Source organism: Psittacula echo, assembly GCF_963264785.1.
Source record: "Psittacula echo genome assembly, chromosome: 7".
In the NCBI taxonomy this organism is placed as follows: domain Eukaryota; kingdom Metazoa; phylum Chordata; class Aves; order Psittaciformes; family Psittacidae; genus Psittacula; species Psittacula echo.
Window position 1 is genome coordinate 24,722,068 of NC_137740.1, and position 14,953 is coordinate 24,737,020.

At 39.0% G+C, this 14,953-nt stretch overlaps 1 protein-coding gene across 7 annotated transcripts in view; it reads left to right on the plus strand.

Moving 5' to 3' along the window:
- SMG7 (SMG7 nonsense mediated mRNA decay factor) overlaps positions 1 to 14,953 on the plus strand; it is a 52,740-nt gene that overhangs the window by 8,490 nt on the left and 29,297 nt on the right. For all 7 annotated transcript variants that reach the window (XM_080622745.1, XM_080622744.1, XM_080622750.1 and 4 more), the window contains 3 exons: positions 12,042 to 12,073; positions 13,238 to 13,355; positions 14,368 to 14,500. In XM_080622745.1, the coding sequence (XP_080478871.1) occupies positions 12,042 to 12,073; positions 13,238 to 13,355; positions 14,368 to 14,500 (283 nt within the window). The remainder of the gene's footprint in view (positions 1 to 12,041; positions 12,074 to 13,237; positions 13,356 to 14,367; positions 14,501 to 14,953) is intronic.

Consider the following 14,953-nt stretch of genomic DNA (forward strand, 5'->3'; position numbering starts at 1 on the left):
CGGTTCCTTCTGCAGTCAGTATAGATTTTGACAGTGCCTTTGAGCGTCTGTGCTCTTAATTTAAGATACATCAAGAGGGGTCTTTTAGGATAGTTTTTCAAGACTAGCCTAATAATAACCAAAAATAGAAATGCTAACCATCTGTACCTATGAAGAGGGGGGGAAAAGAAGAATGGGATGAAACTTTTGTCTTTTATATAGATGCTAGTTGTCTGTCTTGAAGTAGTGTAAATCCTTGTTGAGGACAGTGCTGGGACAAAACTTCTGAGCATAGAGGCTTGATCTGGCCAGCTGCTCCCTTAAAAAAGCTGATCTACTTGTGGGTCTGGTTTTTGTGAGTAGCAGTAAAAATAGTGTCCAAAGAATTTAAGCCACATATTAAATAAAACCCCTAAACTGCCAAGAGTATATAAAGCATGAAAACTGGGCAGCTCTTAAAACACCAACATTCAGCTGCAGTTACTAGTAAAATAAAAGTTATTTTGATATGAAGAAAAAGGTGAGATTTCTATATGGGTTAGTGGTAGTAAATTAAATTATTAAAAGATGCAGAGAAAACTTGCAATAAAAATCTAGAAAGCATTTCAGTTTGTCTTAATACCATCAATATGCATAAAGGTAAACATACATGAAGCCTTTAACTAGAAAAAGTCATAAATTCAACATTCATTTGAATTAATAGGCCTTAATTTAGGAGCATGTTACATAGATTATGCTAGGGCATAAACGTCTGGCAATTTTCCACCCACTTTGAACATACCCTGAATATTTAATTTTAGAGTTTTATTTTGTTTGGAGGTGAACTCTGGAAATTATGGGCTTGGGGCAGAGACAGTTGTAGGGGATTATGGCTTACCGGGTGCACAGTCCAGCTTTAGCTGCAGTACTCTTGATTTTGGTATCAAAGACTAAAATAACCTCTAAAGCTTTAAACTATCTGGAAAGATATCTCCAGTATGTTTCTAATGAGGACGTCAAATGCTTGCTGATGCTGCTTGTTCAGCTACAGACTATTTTGGTAGATTTCATCATAGATGGCTAGGCAGAAGTGAACACTAAGAAAGATGATGTGACTACATAATGTAATGTTAGAGGTAGACATAATTTTGGGATACTCTCAAAATCAGGTAAAATTCTGTGGACTCTGCATTAAAGATGGTTATAAAAAGATACATTTTCTGTCATGTATAACTGATTCTTTTAATTCCTGAAATAATTCTGAGGACTACAAACCTAGAAACTGCTATGTTAGTGTGTTAAGTGAAGTGGCCAAAGAGTGTCCTAAAGACCCAGGAGTCTTTAGGAATGAGAGATCAGAAAGACATGAAGATCTTTGGGATCTTCATTAGAGTTGTAAAGGACTCTGCTGCAGGAGATTTTGTTTGTGTGGTTGACAATGCTGTTAAATATACGTATTTCAGATTTTGGGGATAGAGCAGCGTGATTCACTTAGTCTCCATGCTTTATTGTCAAATGCTGAAAAATAGTGCCAAAATTATTCTAAAATTTGTTTTGGATGTGCTGGTATACTATACAAAACAATTGATCATGAGATCCAGGCTGTTGTGGGTGCTAAGTGAAATGCCAGGGCTGTGAAATGCTGAGTTGGCTTGAGCAACCTGGGTAACATGCAAGTGTTGAGTTAGTAACCGGTAGTTGTGTAGTCACATGCTGAATCTTTTTTCACCATCATCCCTTCTTGCTTAATATGCAGCAAAGGTTCAGAAAGTGTCTTCTCGCTCTAACTATGAGTGAAGACTGTCTCTGCTGTAACCTTTTGAGGTCCTTTCAAGCCTCAAGGTTTGATCTTCAGGCTGGATGTTAGTCCATTGCTATGGAGCCTTTTCCTCAGCCATTGCAGAAGGCAAAATGAGTGTAACAAAGAAGTCTGATCTAACTAACTATTGAAAGGGAGACTGCAGCATGGAAAATGGCATGCAGATTTTTGTTTCCTACAGAGTTTAGTAAAGATTTTCTAAACCCCCAAATTTTTCTATACATGATTTATAAAGCAGATAGTGATCTGTAGTTGGCTGAACATCATGTAAACTTTTCTATACAGAACTAAAAGGGACTCTGTCTTAAAGTATTGGAATTTAAATTTGAAATAAAATCATTTTTATAAAAACATTTAATTACCCAAAGCAGGATTAACCTTGGAAGTTATAAATTTGCTCAGCTGTTTGCTGCTAACAAAGTCATTAGCTTGTAAAATGGAAAGGTAGGTTACTGGTTAACTGGCAGTACCTGGGAGTGTTCTGCAGGGCAATGGCAGTGGTGGCTCCTTTTTGAGGCAATTTGGACCTGCTATAGGCATTGCTGCAGAGGTCAGCTGGACTTGACCAGGTGATCTGTACCACTTCAGCCAGGTTGGTTTTCCTCCAGACCCATTTGTGTTCGACAGGGCTCAGAAGCTTCAAATTGCACCCTTCCTAGAGAGAGGCAGGTCTTGTATTAGCGTATCCATGCTGCTTTACTCCTTCTGAACTAATAAAATTTGCTGGATCTGAGCTGATTGGATTGCTCATAGGTTTCTTCTTCAGCTGAACACAGACAAGAGAGTAACTTTACATATTCCAGGACTACATGTGTTTTGGTGGTGAACACTTGGGTATTGTAACTGACAGCCCATCTTGATGAGACACTCCTGAACCGAGGAGAACCACAGCAGGGAACTGAGATAGTCAAGTGTTGCAGCACTCCCCCTCTGTAGTAAATATTGCTGGTTGTGTGTTTGAGGTCAAAATTTAGCAATCATGCTATTTTTAATTTTATTTCTCCATTAGAAGTGACTGAATTTGATAGAGCTGCATTAAACTTGTGTTTTCCACCTCTTTCTTACTTCCATATTTTTGTGGGAAATAATTATTCAAATATGCTCTAGTTGAAAAGTAAGTATGTTTCAGAACAGTGTTGCCTGTGTGTTTCTAATAGAGAATGGGGAGCAGCTAATGAAACTCCTGTAAACTATTGGCAATGATGCATTGAGTACCCATTTAATTATCGTAAATGGACTGTATAATTTTCCCTGACTGGTGTTCAGCCTTCATACCATTGCTCTGCTTTCAGAGTGTGGCTTGCATTTAGTTTCATGGTGGAGAACTGAAAATAATTTCTAAGCTGCAGTTTGCCATTAGGATCATACGCAGATTTAATCTGAGTGTTACCTTTATTTTTGCCACCTCTTGGTCTTGTTCCATCTGCTACTTAGCAGGGAAGACGATAACTGACTCCTTTTTCGTGGTCATTACCTCGTGTGTCAATTGAAGTCATTCTCAGGCTTACTGAGCATAAGGATCAGTGATTGCCACCCGGCAAGGAGTAATGTCAGAGGCTGGGGTTGAGAGGATGGGAGTCCACAGAAAACACTGAAAATCAGCAAGGTATATTGGTTTTAAACCTCAGTTTATTAGTGAAGGCTAGAGGTAACAGGAAACTGCTACAGCTGAACGTCAGGATTTAGAGATCTGCAGGTATTGCTCTCTTCATGGAAAGTGAGGTGGAGACTTCCCCGGGGGAAGTGTATGTCACCTTTGTTAACTACCTCCTAACTTCAGCCGCTCAGCTCTCCAGCTCCACAGGTGGGTGAGAGGGAATATTTTATCCATGTTGCAAAAGTGTGTCACTAAATTAACTGTGTAATTACCAGCCTTTGAATTGAATACTGTATACTTGCCTGGGAGATCTCACACAATGTCCAGGGAGGGTTAGCATCTGCTACCTGACCTTAGCTGATCTGCCTTCTGCAAGGCTGACTTAAACAGTGTAACTTTCTGAAACTGATTTCATGATGTCCATTTGAAACTGATCTTAATGCTCAGATTTGTGTTTTCCATAATTCTGGACAGGGTTTTCATAATGCAGAAGCTGTTAAAAAAAAATAAAACTAAAATGATCACTTATTTTAACATCTTTTGTCTGCGGTTTCCAGCCCTTAACACAGGTGAAATTTTTACCAAGTCAGGAACTGTAATCTAACAAATGAATACTGGTGTTACTATGTATTTATCACAACTGAAACCTGATACTGTGTGCACTCAAATCAGAGTGGATTTGAAAGAACAAAAGATAGTGGTACTACAAGGGCATAATTTGTTGTATGTGGGTTGATTTTTTTTTCTTTTTTTGTTTTGCCTTTTTTGTTTTTGTTTAGAAAGTAATTCTGTTGTGTTTCCTTGCTCAATCTTAAAACCTGGTGGGAATTACCATGGGAAGGAAGGTAGCTCAGCTGCAGACCTCTCATGTCCTGCCTGGCACTGTAGTTGTAAGACCTAATAACCATTCTATGTGCTTACTAGAAGTTACTTGTTGTGGGTAGTGAGTGAGCAGAGCTTTCTGATTTTTCTGAGATCTTTTTAAAGGAGTGGATTGCTAATGTTCTGAGTAGATTGGAAGGTGATTCTGAAGAAGTTTTATGTCCTCACACCTTTACGATTGCTTTAGTTTTAAAAAACTAGCTTGTCCAATGGATGGTACAAAAGATTAAGGAAATAGATAATGTATTCTATCTTGAACCTTTTGCCTTTGACTTGTTCTCAGGTCAACTGCAAAGCTGATGCACTGTTGGTCACTGCAGTACATGTGTTACTCTATGGATGCTGATAAGCAGACTGAGTATTCTGTAAGAGCATTTGTTGACTGTTTGTTATTAGAAACTTTCATTTAAAGGCATTCCTCAACATATAAAAGATAGCCATGCTGTGATGTACTACACATTATTAATTATCCATTCATTATTTCCTGAGCATGCTTTATTTTTTTAATAGTTATTAATATTTATATATATATATTTGTTTGTTTAATCCTTTGGTAATTAACTCCTGTCAGGGTTACCTGTGGAGCTACACTGTCAGCTTCTGGAAGGTAAATGAGGTAAAGGTGTCTGGAGGTTTTGTGCTTTTCTTTCATGGGCAACATCCATTTAGAAGTTAGTTTTCTCCCTTACAGCTCCAGTAAAATTCCAAGTAACTAGTATGTCAAAATGGGAAGTTAGAGAACACTGTAGTCAATATTTTCAAAATACAAACCAGTGACTATGAAAAATGCAGCTGAGCTTTCCTGAGCTAGTCTTAACCCTGTACATTTATTCCAATCTATTTTTGTTTGAATTTAAATGTATTAGGTATTTAGTTTAAAGGTTACTCTCCTGACTTAAATTTTATAACTCTGTGGAACAGACACAAGCATATTGTTGATTCTGAATGACTGCCTGTGAGGCATTTAACTCAGGTTTGCAACACTGCTCTTCTAACAAGGCTCAGACTTGCTCCTGTGCTTGACATGAGTTCTAGGCTACACCAAGAGGGAGAGCAGAGACTTGGGTGGAGACAGTTGAATGCTGAGCAGGGTAGGAGCCTTGTATTTCCTTTCATGTAGATTAACCTGGAGAGTAAGCGCATCTAAAATTCCCTAGGGATAGCTTTTGTCTGTTGGACACATTGTTTTCTAGAAATATGGAGACAAAGGAGCTGACTTCTGTGAAACTGAAGGAAAAAAGCGAAGTTTGAATGCAACTCACTGCAAGCGTACTTTTACTCTTCTCCAGGAAGGAAGATTGTCAGTTCTGATCAAACATAGGAAGAGTTGGTTTTGGTGGTTGTTTTTTGAAGGTGATTATTATAACTGGCTTCTGATAGAGCTGGGACTAGGAGAAAGGGGAAAGATGGGATTAAAAAAAAAAAAATCCTATTCTGTGTCCCCACTTCTCACCATCACAACATTCCCTGTGGAGGGAGTTTGTATTCAGGTGGTGATTGCTTTGCTTTAGCATCTTCTTGCAGAGCAGTTTGTTTTTACTTGCAATTTTACACTGATGCTGAATTAATTGTTTGTGTGTGGCTTTGATCTATGACTGCAATCTGAAAAAGTCACTGGTCAAAGAAATTAGCTCTACCCTGTTTTCAGCTGCTTGTCACAGGAATAGTAAGCTTTAAATTAGCACTTAAAATTGACAATAAGGTTGTACTGTTGGAGGTGTCTTTTGTTGACAAATGTCTGTGAAGAATGTCCTTTCAGTGTAAAAGGCACATGGAGCATTTAACTCTATGACTTACAGCCTGAAAATCTCTTGCTAAGTCAGTAAGAGCTGACATCACCAAAACCTGCCTGCTCCCAAAGCAAGTGATTTCAGTACTTTATAGAAACTATAGTCACTTAAATTAGGTAGCAACACTTGCAAATTTGGAACATTAGAAACTTGTTCCATAAAGATTTGTAAAAAATCCGTGTTAAACAATATGTATCTGATACACAAGTAGGTAAAGTCTATATACAAATAAGTAAAATGTATATTGGACTCCCTATGCTACTGCAAAATCCTGACTGCATCCAGTTACCCTTTCAGGAAAAGATATGTGAGGCTGTAACTCGAGCTGCTGTCTGAAGCCTGATATATTTAGGTGATGTTGAATTAATAGGTAAAGGAATATCAAAGATATCCACAAATTCCCTGCTGCTGTTATTCAGGTACAAAAATCTGAGTGTGTACATAATCCTAAGATTGCTTTAACAATATTTCCGTTTGACAGGTCATAGTTAGAGATACAGTTGCTGTCTACAAAATAGTTCTGGGAAGTCAGTTATTTCTGTATCTTTCAAAATCCAACCTTTAGCAAAGTGTAACAGCTGTAAAGGATTAGTGCCCAGTGAGTCTCTAAAAACTGCTAATAAAGCTTTATATTTTAGCAAGTGTTAGTGGTTACTCTTAGGAATGGAAGGAAGAATGCTTATTTACCATAAAACTGTCAATCACTAAGTAATTTTGCTCAGCACTGAACTTCAGATGTGAATGCTGGAGTCTTGGGATACAGTGTTTAGGGGCTTCTGAGTAACCCAACTCTCCCCTAAATCCACTGTAAAACATTAAGTGCCCATGCTTATAGTGTTTTCTACAGCTTTCCCTGCCCTGAATTGACATGGGCATACTATAAGACAAACAAAATAACACTCAGACCACTCCAAAACACTGATGTATTAAGCCATTTGAAATTTTTGTTGAAGTTAACTATTATTTTGAGCAAAATCTAAAATAGTAGTTGCTGGGTGTTGCTTTGGAGTTCCTTCTAGGTATGAGCCTTGCCTTGTATTGGAATGATTAAAATAGAATAGTAATTTAGGTGCTAAGTGTATAGGAAGTGTTGATTTTCCTTTTAGTGTGCTAGCATAGAAAATTTACCTTCACAACCCAAAAAGAAAGATTTCCTACATTTATTTTATACACGTTCTGCATCTTATTCTCTTTCAGAAAAAGGAAAATTTTCTGGTAGTGCTCTTGGTGAGCTTTCAGATCATTCACCTCCTGCTAAGGCTTGCTAGGCTACGGGCACTTTTGGTTGTGGTACAATTTCTGCATGGACTTCCAGGAAAGAGAAGTGCAGGAATACATATTCCTGCCTGGAGTGAAACTACCCTGACCTGACCATTTAGTATGTTTTTTAGTTTGCAGAGTATTCACAGAACAAGTGATTGCATTCTGATTGCTTTTATAAGCTCAGTTGCCTGGACTCATTACCCATTTTAGTGCTGTAAATCCTCAATTCCTTATCTGGGGTTTTGTGTTACTGAGATTGGAATAAGGGAACTGATACAGATGCTGATTCTTCAGGGCTGCTAGGGGAAAACCAAGTGAAGTTCTCCTTTAGGCATGGTAGAAAGCAGAATGTCCTGGGTTTGTGTTGGGGATTTTGGTGGTGGTGGTGTTTTTTTTGGGTGTTGGGTGTGTGGTGGTTTGGTTTTATTTTGTTTGTTTGGGGGGTCTTTTGCGTGTGAGTGGGGTTTTTTTTGTTTTGTTGGGGTTTTTTGGTTTTGTGTGGGTTTTTTTTTGGGGGGGTGTGTTTGTTTGTTTGTTTTGTTTTTGTTTTGTGTGAGGTCTGAGATTTTTCCACAGTTTTTATAGAACGTGTCATGCCATAGCAGATTGTGCCTGGCTTATCCTTGCTGTGTAAATACAAGGAGTGTGGTGTGACACTTGACTTTGACCTGTTGGACTTTCAGAAATAGTGGGTGTTAGCTGGGTAACACAAGGCTGCTGCTTTAAAAACTTGGGCTTAATTTTATTGGCTTTTGTATGCTTGATAATGAACCTTGTTAACAAAACTGTGCTTCTGTAGAACTAACATTGCCCTCTTATAGAGGCAGCTGGATGTGCTGTGAGCAACAGAGGGAGGGGCCTTAAGCTGGAGTTTCAGAAAAGCCTTCTGGACTGTCACTGAGCAATAGAATAGTTAACCATTGAGGTTGTATGATATTTCCTTGGAGGATTTTAAAAGAAAATTAAGAAAATTTATTCTAGTATAAAAGGATAGGTCAGATTATATGAACTTTTGATGTACCTTTCAGTTTCTCAGTGTGATGGATTGAACACTTGAAAATGTATATGAGAGAGAAATCCCTGTATTTGTGGTGTTTCCTTTCTGTAGTGTTTACCAGCCTAAGGGGAACAACTTACTTTCTTTTTCTGCTTAGGGAAAATCTAATTGATGAAAAATGGTAAAAACTTGAAAATGGAAGAACAAAACACCATCTGTCTTTTCTTCCTTTGTTAAATCTGATGGTTCATTCAGGCTGAATGTAGTGTCTGACTTCCCCTTACAGCAGAACAGGACTTTATATACTGCCAGGTTCTTAAGAGAAGAAAAGTTACCCTTGTAGTCTGTGGGTACTTAAATTTTAATATAACTTATGCCTTCAGAACTTCAAAAGAAAGTCCTTACTGCTGTGGTTTAAAGTTTTGAAGCTTTTCAAGTATTTGAATAAAATGAAAATTCCTTTAGCTGTCAAACTGTTTTATTGAGTTGAGTGGAAGGCTTTTGTATTTGAGTTTCAGATTTGATTAAAGGACAGGGCTGAATATATATTTGGTTAGGAAATTATAAAGAGTTGCTATCACGATATATCAAGATGATACATCGTCTAATGGAGATTCTTGAAATACAATTATTTTTAAACTATGGTTTGTGCTTATTTGAATTTGGATGAACAAATTCAGGGAAACTTAACTTGAGGACTGAACAGCTGAGTCCAGCTGGATAAGAATGTTCTTGAGAGTATTCTTAAAATGATAAAATGTGTAACTAAGTTGTACCGAGTTTGCTGGCAGGCCACATATTTTTGCACCACAATGAGTAATTCTAGTGCAAATTCAATATGAGGTGGAGCAAGAAAATATACGGACTAGAAAGCTTTTTAGATGCTTGACAATATAAGGAGCCATTTGTACTGTCAGCATCACTTGCTGTTATCAGTGAACTCCAGCTTGTGACCATTAGGAGTCTTTCAGCACCAGCCAAAGCTCTTTGTAAAGTCTGTTCAAAGAACAGGCAATGCATATTTTTTCTTCAAAATGTTAATATTTTGCCACTGATGCAGAGCAAGTTTGGTACCCAGGCTGTCCTCTCTTATCCTGGGTTAGCCATGGTAGATGCAGCTGTTTTAAATAGAAGTTGGTTTTAGGTGGAAATGAGAAACAGAGCATGCTAATGTTAGACATACTTTACTAATTCCTTTGGCCTCTAGGAAGCATTGAAATAACTTACACTAAGGGGATTTTTAATAAAATGTATATAAGTGATAATCCCCTTAGTGTAGCTTGTTGCAAGCTTATAAAAGGCAGTTTGCTTTATGGCTGGTGAAGAGATTGTGACTAAAGGCTCTCATTCTGTAAGCCCGTGAGTATTCCCTTCGAAAAAAGGTGCTCCAAAAAAACCCCAAAACATCTTAGCAAAAGTTCAGGTCCAGCCATATTGTTAGGGCTATGCATTTACAGAGCATCTGTCAGCAGTTGCACTAATGTAGGTGTTGAGGCTTCATCTAAATTCTCCAGGTAGCAGCTAGTCAAAACTTTGAAGAAGGCTTTTCTAGTGGTGCTGTCTGTATTTCCGCCTTTAAAGATTAACATAGTGGAAGGTAGTTCTGCACAAGTAATTTTCAGAGAAGCAGTTCTTGGCTTTTAAAGGGCAGAGTCTTTTTACTTGGAGGAGAATTTTGGGCTAGTGTTTGCTGGAGCAGTACTGCATGTCCTGCTCATGCTGAGCCTCTTGGTAGGATTCAAGGCTCTGGCAATGCAGATCGTGTTTTTGGCTCAAAGAAGTTTGCACAACTGGCAAATATTTAAAGTGTGAGCCAAACTGTACTAACTTGGCTGGCTGCTCAAAAAAAAGAGACTTCAGCACCTGAGCAAGTCAACTTTTCCTTCTGAGTAGTGGCATTTCTAGCTGCCAAGTCACAGCATCACAGAATTGGCCCAGCTTTGTGCTTGACTAGAGTTGCAGGTCAGTGTCCTACAGGCTTCCAGTGTGCAGCATGCAGAGGAGATTGCTGTCCTTTGTTTGGCTCTTTCCTGTGCTGCCACCTGTAGCAGTGGGTAGGGGGCATTGCTTAGGGTCCTTTCATTATCTCCATGTGGATGAAGCAGAAGTATTTCTTGGGCTTTCAGCTTTCTTGTGACACAATATCTGAATCTTTCCTTGTTTTTGTGTCAGTAATTATAGGTTATCTCTTATAGTGTTCCCTGTTGTTAGGAGTTGAAAAAAAATTGTAGTAACACCTTCTTGAAAGAAGTAAACAAAAAGAAGTTATCTTAAATAGATTAAATTTGTGAAGCAGGTGAATAATGTACAGATTTACTTCTGGCAACAGTTTAGATCATAATTAAAGCTCTTGGAGAATGCTGTTGCTTCTTGGATGGTACACTGTGGTGACTATGCTCACTATGGTGAGTTACTTTAGATAATTATTGCTTTTAATAAAAGAAAATTTTTGAAGGTATTTGCCAGTATATATCTTCCTAGTGAAATGGTGACACTATTATGACATCTTTTAATCCTGATGTAGGTCTCAAAACCTTCCCTATAACTTGTGGCCAGTAGATAGAACCCAGAACAACCTGAAAAACTATTTTTATAATCACTACAACTTCACATTGGCAAAAGAAAGCAGATGCTTCTTTCTGAAGCCTCTTTAGGGATGAGGTGATGCTTTTTCCTGGCTCTCCGTTCTTTCCCGAGCTGGCATCTGACTTTTATGTTAGTCACAGTGCAACTTCCATCTTTTTGCTGAGAGAGGCAGGTGGAAGTGGGTATTTCATATGCTAGGAGAATTCCATGTCTGGTATGGAAATCTTGCACTCTTTGCAAACATATGTAAGCATTTAAATGTAGCTAAAGGAAGGGGATATATTCCAAAACCCAGCCAAATGAGGCAGCCTTGTGCCCCTTCTGCCTCTGCCTGCCCTGTATTAATTCTGTGTTGGTCAAACAGGCCATCAGTGCTGCCCCTTCCATTTTTATGTACTGCTGACACAGTGCTTAACTATAGCATCTCGATTACCTGCTCAATCCAGACATTGATGACCATTTGTAAATATTTTTTGAGAGCTGTGTCCTGGTTTTCCTCTGTTTGAGAAACTATTTGCCAGCCTCTACCAGCAGTGGGGATTTGTATAGGATTTTCAGCAAAGAAGTGATAGATGGTCTGTGGTTGTCATTCTTTCTGTATGTTCTGTATGGTGGTTGTGGAAACCTGATCAGACTATGACTTTAGGGAGACAGCTCAATGAAAGAGAGGTAATTGAGAAAGACATAGTCTTCTTATCACCTCTCCAAAAGCTAGTGCAGTGTGGAGGGGCAGGGAGGGCTGAAGCTGTGTGCTGATGGGAGTTTGCTTTGCTCTGTGTTGGCTATTGCATTTCATGTGTGACAAAGTTAATATGAAATTCTCAGTTACAAGTAAGCAGGTATCACTAATGTTGGCAGGACACTGCTGCTATGTAAAGCTTAAAATATAGTATAAGTGTTTTAGTTTATATTTTTTTCTGAAAGAGATTTAGGCTTAGCAGGGAAAAGGGAACAGTTGACTTTTGTGATGGTATGAATTGTAATTCAAATCCATACTACATGGAGTAAACTCTGGCAGTGTAGGTTGTAGGCAGCCTCTACAGACCTGGCCCTACTTTATCTGCTTACTGTTTCATGAATGTGTTTTAGCATAATTCAATTCTTTTGATCGGTCTGTTTCTAATTTAGTGTTTTATTGCTTTCTTACAGGCAGGCAGAAGTCCTGAAGGCTGACATGACAGGTAATTGCCTTTCTTATACAGTTGATCTAGCTGCTAATACTTGGTTCCTGTTCCTTATGTTTTTTGTTCCTAAGAATTCTCTATATCTAAAATGCATGTATTCTTAAAGTTGACTTTTGGTGTTTTAAAGCATTTGGAGACTGAGATCAAGCTGCACCTCTTCTCCCAGAGACTCCTGTCCTGACTACCACAGGAACTGGTGTATTTGGGATTAGCAAGGGTCTGGATGGTTTTGAGAAACCTGGTGATGGAAATGTTGATCTGAACATTACCACATGTGTTATAAAAGTGCAGCCCATGTATGTTATGAAATGCTACAAGCTATGTTTTAAGCTATGTTTATAGGAAGTGGTTTGTATTAATGTATCAGCCACACAGTACAAGCGTCTAGCATAAAGCACATCTAGCTCAGCTGTACTTACTACCTTGGTGTAGTACATGTAGCAGGTTGGTTTAGTCCCTATAGGACCATGAAGTGCTTGGACCTGTCTAATCAAGCAGGAGTGCCTACACTATTGGCAGAAGGGTTTCCCTGGGGTGTGAAGCCCATCCCTTATACTCCCACAGCCCCAGCTCAAATGATTTTACAAGGCGTAGTAAATTCAACTTTGTTACTTGAGATAGCAAGGAGCACTGTTTGCATTCACCCTCAGTGATGGAAAGCAGATGGCTACCAAAGGGAAAATGGTGATCGTGTAGCAGGACTTGCCCACAATGTTCTAAATACCAACAGCACTGGCTCCTATTTAGCATTCCTTGATGGATTTCTTTTCAGAGATTTATTTTTTTTTTTTTCAGGCTACCCTGGGAATTTTTCTAAAGAAGTTCTGCAGTTCAGTGACTTACAGAGAATCACCTCCTATCTCTTTTGGGTTTTTTGGTGGGGCTTTTCTGTTTTTTTTCCTTCCAGCTTGCCAGCTGCTGCCTTTGGTCGTGCCTTGTTCTGGTGTTGTAGGAGACTGGTCAGTCAATCCCCAACCCATATGTAGTTCTTGTATTTCACTATTCTGATGAATCTGTGCTAAGAGTGGTTATTTGGCACTGGATATCTTACACTGTGCTATGTTCTTTCATTTGGTAGGTGAGTGAAAAAATCAGAGTAACTCTGTAAACTTAACTATTACAAAAACTGTTGTGTCTTTGTTTTTTCTTTTTGTTGCTCAGATTCAAAGCTGGGTCCAGCAGAAGTCTGGACATCCAGACAAGCTCTACAGGACTTATATCAGAAAATGCTAGTGACCGATTTGGAATACGCTTTAGATAAAAAAGTGGAGCAGGACCTGTAAGTACCTCAATAAATTTGTATGTAGTATATGTATGTACATATGTAGTATATGTAAACTGGGCTGATGAGCAGGAAACCCTGAGACTTCCAGGAAAGTATTTGTATCCTGTGGAATGGCTACCTTATTTCCTTTAAAATGGGAGCTGTGCTGTGGGCAAAACATGAGAATCCACTGCAGATTTGATGAAGAACATTCAGTAAGTTGTATTTTACTTCTGGCAATTTAGTAGCAGCCATCTCATGCAGGAGTGGGTTTTGGTGAGCCAGATGGAAGAGAGAACACTAAGAAACGTCCATCTTCTGTGCTCTCAGGGAAGGGCTGAAGTTTCTGGAGTTTCCAGAAAGGAGGAAATTTGCATAATGTAATCACCTGGAGCTTTGAGCAAGGTCCAACAGGAGCTAAAGACCATCATTTTAAGCCCTCTGAGGTAGGGCTGAGCAGAAGAACAGGTGTCAGGAGAGAACTTTAGGGGATGCTTGTGGCACATTAAGAGTCAGGGGACGATCCTGCTGGGTGTTCTCCATGCCCTCAGTCCATTCCCTGTGATTTAAGATGCAAACATGGGTTGTAACAGGCTTAGTTAAGAGAAGCATTTGGTTCTTACAGCACTGAGAAGCAAGATGAGTAGGCTGGCTGAGTTGTCCTGCCCATGTCTTCAGTTACTGAGTGATTTTTAACCCTGATTTCTACACCCCACATCCTTTCTACACTAAACATCCCTGTTTTAGGGAGGGAGTGCCATGCTGTGTAAAACGGAACAATTGCAAGCAAATCTTAATGGTATTACAGAGTTAGCTATATTGTATGAGGATCTGTTTCCCTAGTTAACAGAGGCGAGGAAAGGTAGTTCTTCTGTACTTAACATTTGGAATCTGAATGTTGCCTGGATTTGAATATTCTTCATTTCCATGTCTGATGCTGTGTAATTAAACAGTTCTTGCTTGTTGCTTATGCCATCTGTATAAAACACTTCCAAAGTAAAAAGTAAAATGCTTCTCTTGTTTTCAGTTGGAATCATGCCTTTAAAAATCAGATCACGACGCTACAGGGTCAGGCGAAAAACAGAGCAAATCCAAATCGGAGTGAAGTTCAGGCAAACCTTTCTCTGTTCTTAGAGGCAGCTAGTGGCTTCTACACACAGGTGAGTTTGCAAAAAGTTTGTTGGCTATGGTATATATGCACAGCCTGGAAGCAAATGTGTTTCAGCCTTGTGCTACTTGTGTGGTGGTCCTTTACAAAGCTTCTCTGTCAAACCTCTTGTGCCACTCCAGTAATTGCTTATTAGAGATGAGCTCCAATACCATACTAGCATGTCACCTCTTTAAAGAAGGGCAGGAGGGTTGGGTTTAGGTAGTTAAAATCTCTTCTTTTCCCTTAGTGTAGGAAACTCTTGCTATACTGGATCAAGCAGTATACCTTAGTAACACTGGTGCTCTCAGTAAAACATGTCTGCAAAGCTGGTGATGTGCTTTCTTTCCTTCAGCCACAGCCTCAACTTCGTCTGATACTTTTATGAATCTGGTATTTGTCTCAGTGCTCCATGTGAATATAGCAACAGCTTAAGTTCTCTTCTAATAGAAACTGCTGTAAAGCC